We start from the raw sequence: 14,437 nt of genomic DNA, 5'->3' as shown, positions 1-14,437 counted from the left end.
GGTATTACACGTAAGCAGCTGCAGCTCGTGACTCGAATATTATGGGGCACACGTGAACCAAATTTCTCGGACAAGGGCTCAAAAGTAGGGGAAAAATCGGGTCATTCCAAAATTGCCAAAGAGATGGCGAAAAATATTTTTAAAATCAGTGAAATATTTAGTTTTCTCAGCAAACAAAAATCAAGGGCCTGAGGAAGAGAAAAATGTACGTCACGAAATTGCGACTAATGAGGCAGAAACATTTTCAAGGTCCGACGACAGACTTTGCGGGATGGTTGGTATACATCCCTCTTACTTACTCCCATCGCAACGTTAAATTTGTAATGGCTTGGGAGCCCGTGGCAACAGCTCAAGTATACGAACTTGTGGCGAGAACTTTCGAGTGTAGCTGCTTCCCTCTTTGTGTACTCCCTAATGCCTCATTAATTATTCTTGTTGTCTTGGTCACGGTTGTCGTCATTGTCGCAGTTTAGAATTTTCAAGTAGTTATCGATTTTGAGTATGGTTCAAGTGCTAATGACAAAACGCTCTTTTAATAAAAGTAAGAAAAAAAATTTAAAAAAATTATACAAGAAAAAGAGGAGAAAACTCGCTGAGACAAGGTAGTATCCTCTCAAATAAACGTACTGATTGTTTTTAATTTTTTTATATTGAAAAAGAAAACTTTTTTTTTCATGTGCCACTACTCTTTAATGCGTCAAGATAAGCAATAAAATCTAAAATTTTTACTGGTTTGATGGTGAAACGTCGCTATACACTGTCAGTTTTTATCAAGTTAAAAACATTTTTGTAAAAAAAAAAGAGATTAAAAACAAGTTAGGACAGTTGGTAGCTATCAAAGTAAGTATTTATGATACGTGCCAAACAGTAATATATAATACTCAAATTTTCGATATTGGAATTGATTGTACCTCATGCCTTGTGCAAATTACGTAATTTTTCAAAGTTCCACTGGACAGACCACTGTTAATTCAGTAGATTTCCCAATTTGTTGTGGATCGATCGACCTACGAGTTTTATGGCTCCGTTAAATGTACAATTACTATTTTAAGTGGTTAAGATCCACCAGCGTCACGAACAAAAGGCGTCCACGTGTAAAAACTGAAGGTGGGGGGATCTTCGAGCGCGACGAGTATGACTTTTACGAGATTCACGAATATCGAATTGGTCTATTTTTTATCCTCCCAAGCGATCTCATGGATTTACATGGAGGAGCAATTTTTTTCCAGGCTAGGGAGATTTATCGGGTGAGATTCGAATAGAAGTAAATGGCGTATCATAGGGATTTGTACCTTTTAAAGAAGGAAGGTTTTTTTTTTATTTATACCTGTGTTATAAAATAAACGTCACTTTTTTTTCAAAATCAATTGTTTCAATTAGGTATGATATTTAAACTTGAAAGTAACTAAAGTAAATTGCTTACAGAAATTTTTAACTCAAGGAGCAAAAATATATTTTATACAAAATATGTCACTCAGTGCTTTCTTAAAATTACATATTTTTCTTAGAGGAATTAGAAAAATTAAGAAATAAATCAAGACAGAAATAGTAGAAATTTTTTTTTTTTTTTTCAAACAAACTAAATGAGAAACGCTCTTTAAAATAAGAATAGAGGCTTACAAAAATGATTCGGTACTCACTTTTTCGACGGTGGTGCTCATCGGCACGATCTTGACATTGGGATTGTCTATCACAGCGATCCGAGTGCTCTTGCATTGCTGCACGCCCCAATCAACGGCCTGGCAGGTGAAAACGCCCGCGTCGAGTAGTGTGGCTTTTTCCACCGTCAGTACTGACGTGTGGTAATCCGAGCCGTCGCTCGGCAAGTGTCTGTACCAAATACCCCTATGCATGACAATAGATCAGAGCGAATTTTATTTATCGCCCGTTACAATGAAACGCCAATTATTATCTTCAAACCGTTCCAACCAATTACTCAATTACATTCAAATGTATATTTTTACGACAAAAGCTCAAAAAATTTTTTTTGTACACTTATCCAATTAAAGTTATAAATTAAAAAAAATCATGTGTGATATTGTATATAAAAAAAAAAACCCAGATTGATCACCTGATCGATTTGCTCATGTTGACCGGTTTGTTGTCCTTGTACCAGTTGAACTTGAGATCGGAGCTGCCCACGGCAATGCACGACAATATAAATTGATCGCCAAGCTGTACTCGACGTTCGTTTGGTTGATTGATCCCCAGGGACTGACGGTAACCGGAAGAGAGAGAATTTACATTTAATATCAATCAACCTCCGTTCTACGGTGCCAAACTTTCCCTACCCCCTCCCCCTCTTTTCTACACCCGATGAAGCACTCGGAGAAAATTTCAGCAGCCCCGACTACACCCTCTGCGCCGCCGATCGATATTTAATCTGACGGATGGCGCCAGGACCTACTTAGCTAACTTAAACTCGGCTGCATCAAGGTGATTCTTAATTAACGCTAACTGTTCAATTACCGTCGCTGGATACGAAGCTTCAAGCCTGTGGATTATCAATTTCCAATAATTTCTCATTTCGATGGTGCACTGTGGTACATGTGTATATAAAAGCTTCATTGCGACATCAGTAATGGTTCATTGAATATTTAGCAGGTTTGACAAATTTCGAGAAAACGTAGTACATTTACTGCGTTAATTTTGGACAAAACAATTTGCTGTTTAAATATAAAAATAATAATAATAATAATAATAATAATAATAATAATAATAATAATAATAATGACAATACCATCATCAACTGAATTGCTTGACAATCACTCAATTGGCTGTCAATTGTAAGCGTTTACAGGAATTTTCACGACATATTTTTTGTTCTTATTGACCTATTGCTACAACAAATTGACACGGTGCAAATTTTAGTTTTCATTTAGGGCTTAATCGGAAAATTTCGTCAACGATAAGATATTTACCTTATCTTTCGCCCATACGTATAGTAGAAGTACAAAAAACACTTTCGATAAACGTGAGAGTACGCATAAAAACAAATCTTTCTTTAAGGGATGATATTTTGTGCAAAATAAAAATCAAGAGCATTGAAAGACGAGGGGCGGTATATGTGCAACGTATCTGTGTAATATGTATAAATCATTGTCTTTTTACTTACGCGTTGACACGGGTGGCACGAATTTTCGTTAAAAGTAAGACCGATGGGGCGCGTCGATGCGACAAACAGCCTGCACTTTGGACAAACGGGGGATACCCCCTCCTGCCTCCCTACGGGCCCGTATGTGAGCTGGATCGCTTTTACCCCCTTCCTTGTATACGTCTCCTCTGTTCTCCGCCACTCCAAGACTTTATGTGCTGCACTCGACACCTCCCGAGCTGTTTTCGCTCGGATTTAGGTGCTCTTATCTCGATGCATCCTAGCATTGCTCCAACTTCCCGGGTCCTATAGCTGATTGCTTGTCCGCGGATCGGATTTTATGTTTGACCGATGAAGCGTCTTTTTTTTTATCACTGCGTCGAGTGTAATAATTTAGTTTTACACGAGATTTAAGTTTTGTTTCGACTAATTAGAGCTACTTCGAAATAAGCTAAATTTAAATTATCAAATTGAGCGTGCCGTAGAAAATAAAAAAATTTTCATTTTCACGGGAAACACCCACTCGCGAGTTGAATTAACAAACAGCACAACCGTCAACACCCCCGTGTATACACATGGTTTTTCTGGCGCGAGTCATTAACGTACTTTTTAATCAAACAATTTTGTTTTTCTTCCTCCCGCCTCTCTTGGCGGAGCACTGGGTGCAATTTAAAAACTTTTTTCCCCCCCTGTGTTGCCGTAGAAATACAAGCAGGAGTGAGCAGTACCAGCACGTTTTTGCGCGAAAACCACGGCAATTGCACTGCCCCCGAGTCATCCTTTGCTCCTAATCAAGTTTTTGCGGCAAACATGCGTACACACGTGTATACAAAACGCCGCCTCGTAAATACTATTTTTTTTTTCCTCACGTATCCTTGAAAATTTACGGTCTTACTTGAACTCTTGTTTACAGCTATTTTTTAACTTACGAAGGGCTCATTGTAGAAAACATTCATTGAAAGTGGCAACACGTACCTACCAATTTTATTACTTATTTAATTAATAAGGTTCAACTAATAAGTTCGATCCTTTTAATGAAGTGTCGTTACAATTAAACTCATATTTTACATTTCATTGCAGTTGCTACTTTGGAATACCCCCTTTGGTATACATATCACATATGCAGCTCAAATCTCTTAGATGGTGGAAGGAAGGCGCCAAGAGAAGCATTTGTCTCATTTGCCTAATTTGGTTGTCTCGCCTCCCTTCCTACATGAACATTACTCTTCGTACGTTTATTGGTACATACGTAAAATAATAGGGGCTGCAGATAAATTTTCTCGAGTGCCATGCTCTCACGTACGTGTGTGCAAGGTAAAACAACAAAAGTGCATACCTGAAGTCTAAGGGCCGGTTTTTGTTGGAAGGTGAAGTGCGATGGTTCGAGAAAAAAATCGCCGAGCCTCCTGCGTTGGACCAACTTGTTCAGGGCCCCGCGGATCTTGTCACCATCGCGCGACTCGCCGAACAGATGAAAGTTCACCTCCAATGCTCGACTGTGGACACAAAGAGAGAGAGAAAAAGAAAAAGAGCAAGTGGGCGTGTGTGTGCTCGCATTTGGTGCATGTCATCTCGTGCGGGTGTAAGTGTGTGTTTACCTTATACTTTAGGGGTTTAATAGTTGGTTATTCGTTCGTGTTTGTATACGTGGATGTATTGAAATTATTTTTTAAGTTTTGGTGGTTATACATTCATATGCAGTATAATTTTAGGAAAATTAAAAAAACATGAGAGATCGATTGCAAATACAAACTTTCATAAAATTTGCAATCATCCGTTAACGTGTACGGGTACTTGACTCCAACGCGTCAACTTGAAATTTATTAAATTTTTTATTTTCATCCATCGTAAACTAGCTTCAAAAAAAATAATAACACCTGAATCATTTTTTCCTTTTTTTTTTTCATGTGTCCTTTTACATATGCTCAAGTGATTTTCTTTGGATTTGTCAAAAATTAAAAATCATAAAATTTGCAACAAAATATATTTAGTTTCTTTTGAATGTTTGTGTATTGTAATTAATAAAGTGTGAAAAAGATTGAAAATTTTTTTCCGAATTCTTTGCTTCTCAGTAATGCTTACTAGCACGTATCAATATTGTGCTGCTTTTTATTTTCTTAAAAATTTTCTCGGACCCGATAAAAAACATCGTTAATTGCCGGTTCATTTAAAAAGCAAATCAGCTACAGAACTTTCATTTTCTCAAAGTACTTTGCAAGCAAAGAATTTTTCCAGCTATTGTACCTACTCACGTCACACTCAGAATCCTCAAGTCCTCTGTAGATGACACGTGCGAGTCCTTTATGTACTTGGTGAGCTGAAAAATAAAAAAATTCAATTCTTTCTTTAAAATTTACCTTGCAAACATATAATAGCTCAGTTCAGCTGTGCAATAGTAAAATTAATAATTATATTCAAAGCTGTAGGTTCCCGTAATCAACTATATTTTATGTAATATCTGTGCAAAAAATACTTCTTAAAGTTCATTAGGCTCTAATAGAATTTTATGTCTCTTAAAGCTACAATGCTGTAGACGTCGTCGCTGGCGGCCATACGCGAGTGGAATTCATCGCGAGAGTAATACCGTAGTAGTGCTTCTGTATACGTGTAGAGTCTCGGGAACTGGTACTCCAGACAACTTTAATTTTTTAGATTTTCTCTCTCTTCTCACAAAAAAAAAAAAAAAAAAAAAAAAAAAACCCTTGGATTACTTTCCCCCGCAGTATCTAATTATACCTATAGATATTCTCACGGGTCGATAAATTGAACAAACGATTGCTCAAGTTTTATCTACCGAAAAATCAGTGACGAAACTCGCATCTGAGTGTACAAAAACAATCGGTAGGAAAAGTTTTTAAACGTTGCTTAGTACAAATAGTGCCGAGAAAAGAGTTTACACGTGAATCGCACGGAATTCATCAAGCAAAATTGAAGTACGGGTTGAACCTCCGTGTGTTTGGTGTAACAACTTTATTTCACGTGAGATTAGTAGTACATGTATTAATTGTATACTTTTGTCGTGTCACGGAATCTCTGATGGAGACCCATAGTTATTTTCATGCCTTTTCCAACACAGCATCAGCCATTGCCTTCACGGATATCCTTTTTCAGATTAATTGTTTATTGGAATCCCAGCCAAAGCCGCAGCGAAAACGATCTCTGGAGCATTATACCAGCCGACTCTCGCTCCCGACTGCCAACGACTGCCGCTTGTTGAACGTTCATTTTTTTTCTCACGAATTACCCCACTCATGCCTTATTTATTCCATTTCCCTTAAACTCCCAGCACCGATGCAGAAAAATTTCACCGGAATCAGGCTTTTTATTATTTTACCCATTATAGGTATACACACGTACCAATTACTTGTAGGCAAGACACGTGCTGCATCATGGAAAATTTCACGTTCCCTCCGATCGAGCCTCCATTTATAGGACAACTATTAGAAGGGATAAGAAATCGTGCCTCGTCATCAGCGGTGTTCCAAGGTCCCAACGCTCGTTTCCTAGAGCCACGCGTAATATCGCGTGTACATCCCTTCGGCATCCAAACAGCTTCGAACCGATTTCTCGGTAGTACACACTGGTATAATGAGCACCAAAAAGTCCTCGAGAGAAGGGACACGCCAGGTAGTCCCTCGGCTCTCTGATTTTCATCGGAGCTTGCAAGCTCAGCAGTAGGTCAATCGTGGCACTTTTGACCGAGCTTTTGGTGACTAGTCGCCTTACAGCCTGAAAAAGCCTCGATTTCTGATAGATCTTGCAAGCTCGAAAGCACGCCAGCCATTACGCTCAGCTGGGATTTCAGCTTTCCACCCCCCACTTGAGCTTGTAGGGACGCGAATTCGTGTAGCAGAGGGGCACGCGTAATACGTGATCGGGTGAAGTTCTCATTTCGAAGGAGGGGTCGAGCGATTCAGTTTTCATTTCAGCCAGACTCGAGACAGGCTGATTCTTTCGCGGATAAATAAAGAAACAGTCCTCTTCGTTTTCACCCCCAATTTGCGCGTTTAATTGCACGAAGGGCGGTGGGCACAATTGCGCGCGCATAAAGAGTCATCGTGCAGCCCGTGCTCTCGAGGTGAACAGCCGAGGCTGGTCTCTTGGACGCTTTTTTCCTTCCCTTCTTTCTTACGTCTTAATTGACGCTTCGTCCGCGAAAAAAAGCCTCTCTTTCTTCTCCTTGCTTGTGTAAAAGAAAAAAAAAGGGTCGGTAAAAAGCGCTCTCTCTTTAGCCTTTTTTTTTTTTTTTCTATGTTTCTTCTTCTGCCTCTTCAGACTTTGCTCGGTGAAACGAAACGCTGGCAACAGTATGTACGTTTCAACTGTGTCTACGTGGTTGGGGGCTCTTTTCTCTCCCTTTCTCTCTCTTGCGCCAGTTAACATTTTAAGCTGCACATCAGGAGTGGGTGAGCGTACCAGAGTCGAGACTACCTCGAAAGCTCGCGAGTCCGGGACTCAAGTACGTAAGTTGATGTTGTACACGTGTAAGTCTAGATAAGGCTCGAAAAGGCTGTCTGTATATATATATATGTCATGTAACTCTCTCAACTACAAGTGTTGATACAGATTTGGTTGGTTGTCCTCTTTAGTGCATCGCGACAAGCTTATTGAGCCGGAGAGCTTGCAATAGCTGGAACGTCTTTCTCGTCACACGCGAGCAAATGATTGTACCTTCTTATTTATATTTTAATTGTTTTCTAGCAACTCACCTATCCATCGTTTGAGGCGTGACTTTCTGATTGTATGATTATTTTAATAAAGATAACTATGAAAGTCTCCTACTTTTGCCACGATTCGCTTGGATGCCCGTACACTCGCTTAGCAGTACTTGTGCAGGTCGTACAGCCGGCGTCGCGGCGTTTAAACGCACACCTATACGCCCAGCTCATCCGCCCTCGCCTCTTTTGCTTTTGGCGCTTACTGCGCGTGAACTTGCATACACACACACACACACCTATACACGTATAGCTCCACTTTGTCTGCAGTACCGTTTGCGTACACCTACACCAGTAGTACCAGTCCCTTTTGTTTGGACGTTTCGGGGCCGCGACAAGTGCCCGTGGGCGTGAGTTTAGTGTGCAAGCGAGCATACATACATACAAACACACGTATAGGGTAAAGTACGCGTGGGAATGGGAGCTTTTTGCGCTTTTACGCAGCTTAGCTTAGCGAGCGATCTGTGCACGTGTGCGCGATATGTGATGTATCGCTTGCTCGCGTGAGCGCGTGTATATATGTGCGTGGGGGGGGAGGGGGGGGAAAGGTCAGGAGCGTTAAAAATTCGATTCTCTCGGGCTTCTTTTTCTTTTTTTTTCCAGATCTCTTTCTTCCTGTGCGAGCGCATTCCCGAGAAAAGATTATTGGAGAAAAGTCCCCGTGTCACTCTGCCGCTGCTACTGACTCCCGGTTTTTTTTTTTTTTTTTTTCCTTTGCAGGCTTTTGCTGTGTTTTTCCAGTTTTCATGCCCCTCTCCCCTGCAGTGCAAGAGGAACGGAGGAAAAAAGCCGACATTCGATTTTTTTCCTTTTCTCCCACGGTAGTTTCACTTTGCGCGCGTACGAGTTTCGCATATCCCCTCCCCACCCACCTCACCTTATACCCACCATATTGCCCTCTGTACTCGTTGCGTCCCCGGTCGATTCTTGTTATCTTTGGGGATCCGTGTACATACTGTACGCCCGTAAGTAGCTTTGAGGCGGGGTGTGGGTTTTTTCATATTTTTCGACTGTCCCTTCGTTTCCTGGGTCGCCGCCGCGGACCAGCCACGGGTAATACGAACCGACGCACGCGCCCGTCGTTTGTCCGGAGCTTTTGCCACGATTTCCGATGCTCACGAGAAAATGTGCACGTGAGCGTAATGGGGGTTGGGCAGGAATGGGGATCAGGGGGCGGGTTGTTCAAAATTTAGTCAAGCCTTGAATTTTCATGAGGTATACGTAAGCCGGCTGGAATCGTGGATTTGGCTTGGTATGGACCAGGTGTCTTGACGAACGCTGTATTATATGGGGTTTAGAGGTTCTCCGATACCGTAAAACGAACCTCAAGACCGTCGAATTTCCGGGTTTTTTGCGTTGAGAATGAAATTCCCTTTTACTTTCCGGTTTTGATGAGAAAATCGGTAATAAGTAGATACTCGGGCTGTCTCTCTGAAGATTTGAAAAAATATTTTTACTTTCATCGGTTGACCCACAAAAATGACATCTCCCACTCGTGCCTGTGACATTACAATCAATTGATTTTTAACCCCCTGTGTCTCTCACTTTTTCGAACGATATCGATCCCCTTCCCCAGGTGTATATGCATGCGTTTGTGTGTGCACATATCACCCTTTGGCTTTGCATAAATTACCTTTGATTTGTTGATCGACGGGATGTAATCGTGCCCAGTAGCGGCGACGGCAGTAGGACAGTCAGCCCTGCCGCAGGGCAAATACGAGGGCTCGGCTCTGTACCTGCTTCGATGAAAACTTCTACTTCTATCTCCCTTCCTCTTTCGCATCATCGCGCATCCGTCACTCCATGGACTACAAACTTTTTTTTTTTTTTGGACGAAAATCAATTGGGAGATCGGTACGATGTAGTAACATTTTTTTTTATGTTAATACACGGGATGCGAGTCTCTACGATCGGTATTACTTGTAAAAAAGGGGAGGGGGAAAAGTTTTCTGGTTTATAATCACGGCAGCGTAGTTTCGTCGAGAAAAAGTAAGGATGAAGCTAAATCAGGGTGCATCTTGGCTGTATGTACCTCCAGTTTTTCCCTACGGATGAAGGGTTTTTTTTTTCTTCTATAGAGGAGCTCTACCCAAGCTCTTTTGTATTACGTGCTTATACTGTGGCCAGGGGAAGCTGCGCTTTTTCGAAAGTTTTTTCACGGCAAATATCCATCCCCCGCCTCCGTCTCATCTTTCATTTTTCCGAGGATAATTTAATTTGCCAACTTTTTAATTGTATTATTTGGAAATTTACCGAAAGAGACCGAGTGGTGTTATTCTCACTTTTATTCTGTTATCTTTTTCTCTAATATTTGTGTTCAATCGATCGCTATGCATTAAATTTTTCCTTCTTTGAATAATTTTTACCGAAAAAATGATGAGTATATTACTTTTTCATCTCATGCGTATCGATTGGAAATCCATGAGATTTTTTACCATCGGTAATTTTATTCTAGACAAACATTTTTTTTTTTATGACACGTAAGCTTTCGCAGCTCGCCAAGCTCATATTTTGTTTCAAAAATCCGTGACCTGAATAAAGTCCATTCGCTGAGATCGGACTATCTATCTGTAACGAGATGCTGTAGATATCAAGGAGTTGACCCAGTGCCGATGATTTACTATTTCGTTTCTCGGTACAAAGGGGTAAAGTTTTTTTTTTTTCGAAACTCCCCTTCCCACTGCAAGTCGCAGAATTTCACATTATGTACCTGAGACTAAGACCCAAAACAACAGACGAAAATGTACAGTTTCCTCCTAAAAATCTATTCAAATGTTTTTATGCACTTTTCGTTGCCAAGCAGGTAAAAGGGGGTGGAGAAGAGAAAAAACTCGATAGGAATGCACTTGCATCTTTATGCATCACACAAACAGCTTACCTACAGGAAAAAGCTTTTCTAGGAAAGAACGAAGGGAAGGGAGAGGGTAGAATCGCAAAATGCGAGCTTACTCTTGGCGTAAGCTTTTAAAAAGGCCAAAAGAGAAAAATACAACGGTGGGGGGGAAGGGGGGGGGGAGCAAAAACATTTATTTCAGAAGCAAATCTCACGGTGGAGATTTTTTTCTGTCCGAGGATCGTTGATTTTCCGTTGATACGTACAATGTGCTGTCATACTCCTTTCCATTTCGCTAACATTGGTTTTGCGTGACACGTAATATCACGCGTACGCTTGCAATTTCACGGCATCGGGTGATCTTCGCATCCCCGCGTCATCTGGGAATTTTCCGGCTTTGCCAAACGCACCGCATCCGAAGAGATTGTCTTAACGTCTAAGTGCATGCGCGGAAATGATCGTTCAGAGGCGCTTGAGTCGGGATTTTTGCCGTGGCGAAATCTTGTATCGGATGAGCCAAGGAAAAACAAGCAAGTCGAAACAAAACCATGTCAGGTATTATGTCTGGCTTTTACTAGAGAGAATAATGTTCGAGTATTAACCACCAACCCCTAGGGGGAAGGTGAAATGTGTTTCGAAAATAAATTGCAGTCGCGTCAAAATGAGGGCAACTTCACACCGAGGAACGAAACGTGATTAAGAGATTCGTCAGGAAATTCAATTCCATCGCGTACTCGCTCGTATTACGTATTCAGTTGAATTGTTCACTTTTAGTTTCCTTTTTTTTCTTTCTTTTTTTTTTTTTAAGATGAAATTGACGAAACCGAGGTGAACCATGCGTTGGAAAAATTGTGATTTACAGGTAGTGGCTGTCCATGAGTGAAAAATATTTTAGTTAATTAAATGTACGACCTCGTTTTTAACATGAAGTTTATTTGTTTTATCTCTTATTTGTACGGTAAATAAATTTTTAATTAACCTTCGGTGCACAAAAATTATGAAAAAAGGATCATGGCAATTTAATTTACGATAAAAGCTTTCTAGCACTCGCTGTATGAATGTTTTTAAAATTTACATTGCGAAATAAGACTGATAATTTTTTTGGCTTTTAAAATTCATTTGGAGCTTGTACTGAATTTCTGATTGGTAGGATATTCGAGTGGTAAAAACAAATATAGACTGGATTTCTACATGGTGTTAAAATGGTTTTAAAAAAAAGAGAGTTCATTTCTTCTTGAAACTGGGGAGCTCAAAAAAATATTTAATCAGTTTATCGCGGGTAAATTTTTAATTGGTATTTTTATAGGTATTTTGAAAAAGAGTTTTTAAAAAAATATGAAAAATCAATTTTTTTACCACAAAAAATATATTGTAGACCAGAAAAATCTTTTTTTTTTTGTTTAATGTTTTGCACACACCTATCATAATCGCAGCTTTAATTCTATACAAGACTATTAAAAATTCTTCATTCTACATTAACGTGAGAAAACTTGAATAAAATTATTTTTTCTTATAATTTTGCTTAATATTTCCACTGACTTGGTATTAGTTGTCGCAAAATTTTTCTTTTGCCCAATTACTTTTCCACTGGTAATTTTTTCCCTTCGTATCAGCGAATAATATTCGTAAATGTATAATAATAATAGAACCTCGTTGGGATTTGCATCACTCGGGGGATGGGTGAGAACGAATTCCCGCGTAATCGCTATTACCAGCGAAGCCCTCGAGGATACTCTTGAGAGGCGCGGCTGTTCTGTCTCTCTTTGTCGCGTTGCAAATGCACGTGTACGTTGGCAGGTGCTTTTTGTAGAAATTATCGTGTCGCGTAACGCAAAGGGACCATTTGCTCGACAATTTACTTGGTCCCCGTAATGATTCGATCGATGGTTTTCTTATTATTGTGTAATGCAGTGATTGGCCCCAATGGGGTGCAAAAGTGGGACTGGAATTGTGATTTTTGCGTGAAAGCCTTGTACCACTCACTTTTTTCATACAATTACTAGTCAGACTCCATTGTAAACTTGCTTTCGTCGAAAAAAGAGGGAATCGTTTGTGCAATGGATTTTTCTATCTCTCTCTCTATGCGTGTAGGAAATACTACTGTTCTGCAAATGGCAGATGGGGCTTTGTAAGGGTGGGAAAATACACACGTCCAGTGGATGGAATGGACCGGTAAAAGCTTTGTTCGCTGCTGTGCGGGGAAATTTTCGATGATTCGGATAATAGCATAATGACGCAATGTAATGAAGTAACATAACGTGATATACCGTACCAAAGTAACAAAAGAAAAGTATTTTATTTTAAGGATTTAAGGAATTTTTTAAAGAATTTAGTGATTTTTAGTATGAACAAGTTATTAACTAGTTATTTTAAGTTTTTTTTTTACTTGAATCTGAAGAGTAAAATCAAAAAAGTGTTTTTTAACCTAGAATATTTTTAGGGAAATCGAATATCAAAATTGATCCATTTTTATTGAGTAAAGGTAGTTTATACGATAACGTATAAAAACAACGATTTAAATTCTTCTTAAAAGTATAGTGTCTCACAAAAAGCATGTTGATTTTGTAAAAATCATACTGCTATAATGGAAATTTGTTGTTGGTACTCACATTAAGTAAGATAGAAACAATTTTATTACCTGCTATTGCAACAAGATATCTATGGAATTTTTCTTAATCAGAATCGTCCTTGAAAAAATAAATTTTTAGGTATAATAATCCATCTTTTATAAATGTGTTTGTGTAGAAACAACTTGTCCTAAAAACATTGAAGAGCCTGAAAATGAAAATCTGATGACAGTCGACCCAATTAATTTTTTATGTTAATAATACAGTTGCGTGGTTGCAAATAAACATTACATGAAAATTATTTTTTTTTCAATTTAATAACCCTCCAGATGTAATTATGTGACATTCTGGTTGAAGTTAAATCATACGTCCATGTTTAATTACACAACTTTTTGCTGCAAATCATTAAAATACGTCGAGCATCTTTTGAATAACATCAATATTACTGACATAAATTTAAATAGTTGTTTTTTCATATTTTTCACGAAAAGCAACGTTACTACCTCAACACTTTGAGACTTCAAAGGTTGTTTTTTCTGGCTTCAATTAAATTTTATTTGAGTAAAGGTGATGCCTTTTGGACGTTTTACTGGTTAGCAGAAAAAGTTGAAAAAAAATTACAAATATCTCAGATTTTTGTTTCACTACGAGAAACCAAAAGCATAAATTTCAGTTTTAATCAAGTTGGATCAAAAAACGCATTTATAATTATGTTCGTCCAAAAAATTGACCGAACACCGAAGCAAACCAAGCTCCCGTTTCCCGTGGTGCGAAAAAGCAAAAGGAACACTTCCAAACTTTCTCATGTGGCAGGAGCAGCAGGTGTGCCTCTCGGGTCACAGCTCGCAAACTTTACTGTGCGTCTTTTTTTTCTCCTTCCCCCTCTTTTTTTTTTAGTTCATTTCTACGAAATTTGTTACTTTCCATATGTACAATGAAAGTGTTCAGTTGCGAATCTGTCAACTTCGCTGTTGCCAAGAGTAAGGGATTACTTTAGAAAGAATTAACCGGATAACTGATGCTGCTGTTGATCTCTGACTGAGAAAAGTTGTAGCATGTTTTCTCTCAAACTTGAATCCATCAATTTAAAGAGAAAAAAAAATGTCCTACGTACACATGTATGTGGTCGCTCCAGTAAAAGTTGAAGGTATACGTATACTTAGTCAAGAGATACGGAGAGGGGCAGGCTGTTTTTCACCACAAACGAGGATTATTTAACCACCTTTTT

The 14,437-nt window shown here is 39.2% G+C and overlaps 2 protein-coding genes across 2 annotated transcripts in view; one reads left to right on the top strand and one right to left on the bottom strand.

The window, feature by feature from the left end:
* LOC106637063 (uncharacterized) overlaps positions 1-14,437 on the bottom strand; it is an 80,427-nt gene that overhangs the window by 18,661 nt on the left and 47,329 nt on the right. Inside the window, 4 exon segments of the mRNA XM_089596100.1 lie at positions 1,641-1,845; positions 2,072-2,214; positions 4,431-4,590; positions 5,347-5,411. Of these exon segments, the coding sequence (XP_089452226.1) occupies positions 1,641-1,845; positions 2,072-2,214; positions 4,431-4,590; positions 5,347-5,411 (573 nt within the window).
* Positions 1-14,437, top strand: part of LOC149373718 (electron transfer flavoprotein beta subunit lysine methyltransferase-like) — a 70,065-nt gene that overhangs the window by 22,461 nt on the left and 33,167 nt on the right. The window lies entirely within an intron of this gene.

The sequence above is a fragment of the Copidosoma floridanum genome, unplaced genomic scaffold (assembly GCF_036245765.1).
Source record: "Copidosoma floridanum isolate Cflo_tuat_1 unplaced genomic scaffold, Cflo_Japanese_pri ptg000029l, whole genome shotgun sequence".
Classification (NCBI taxonomy): Eukaryota; Metazoa; Arthropoda; class Insecta; order Hymenoptera; family Encyrtidae; genus Copidosoma; species Copidosoma floridanum.
This window is presented reverse-complemented; position numbering and strand designations above follow the sequence as displayed.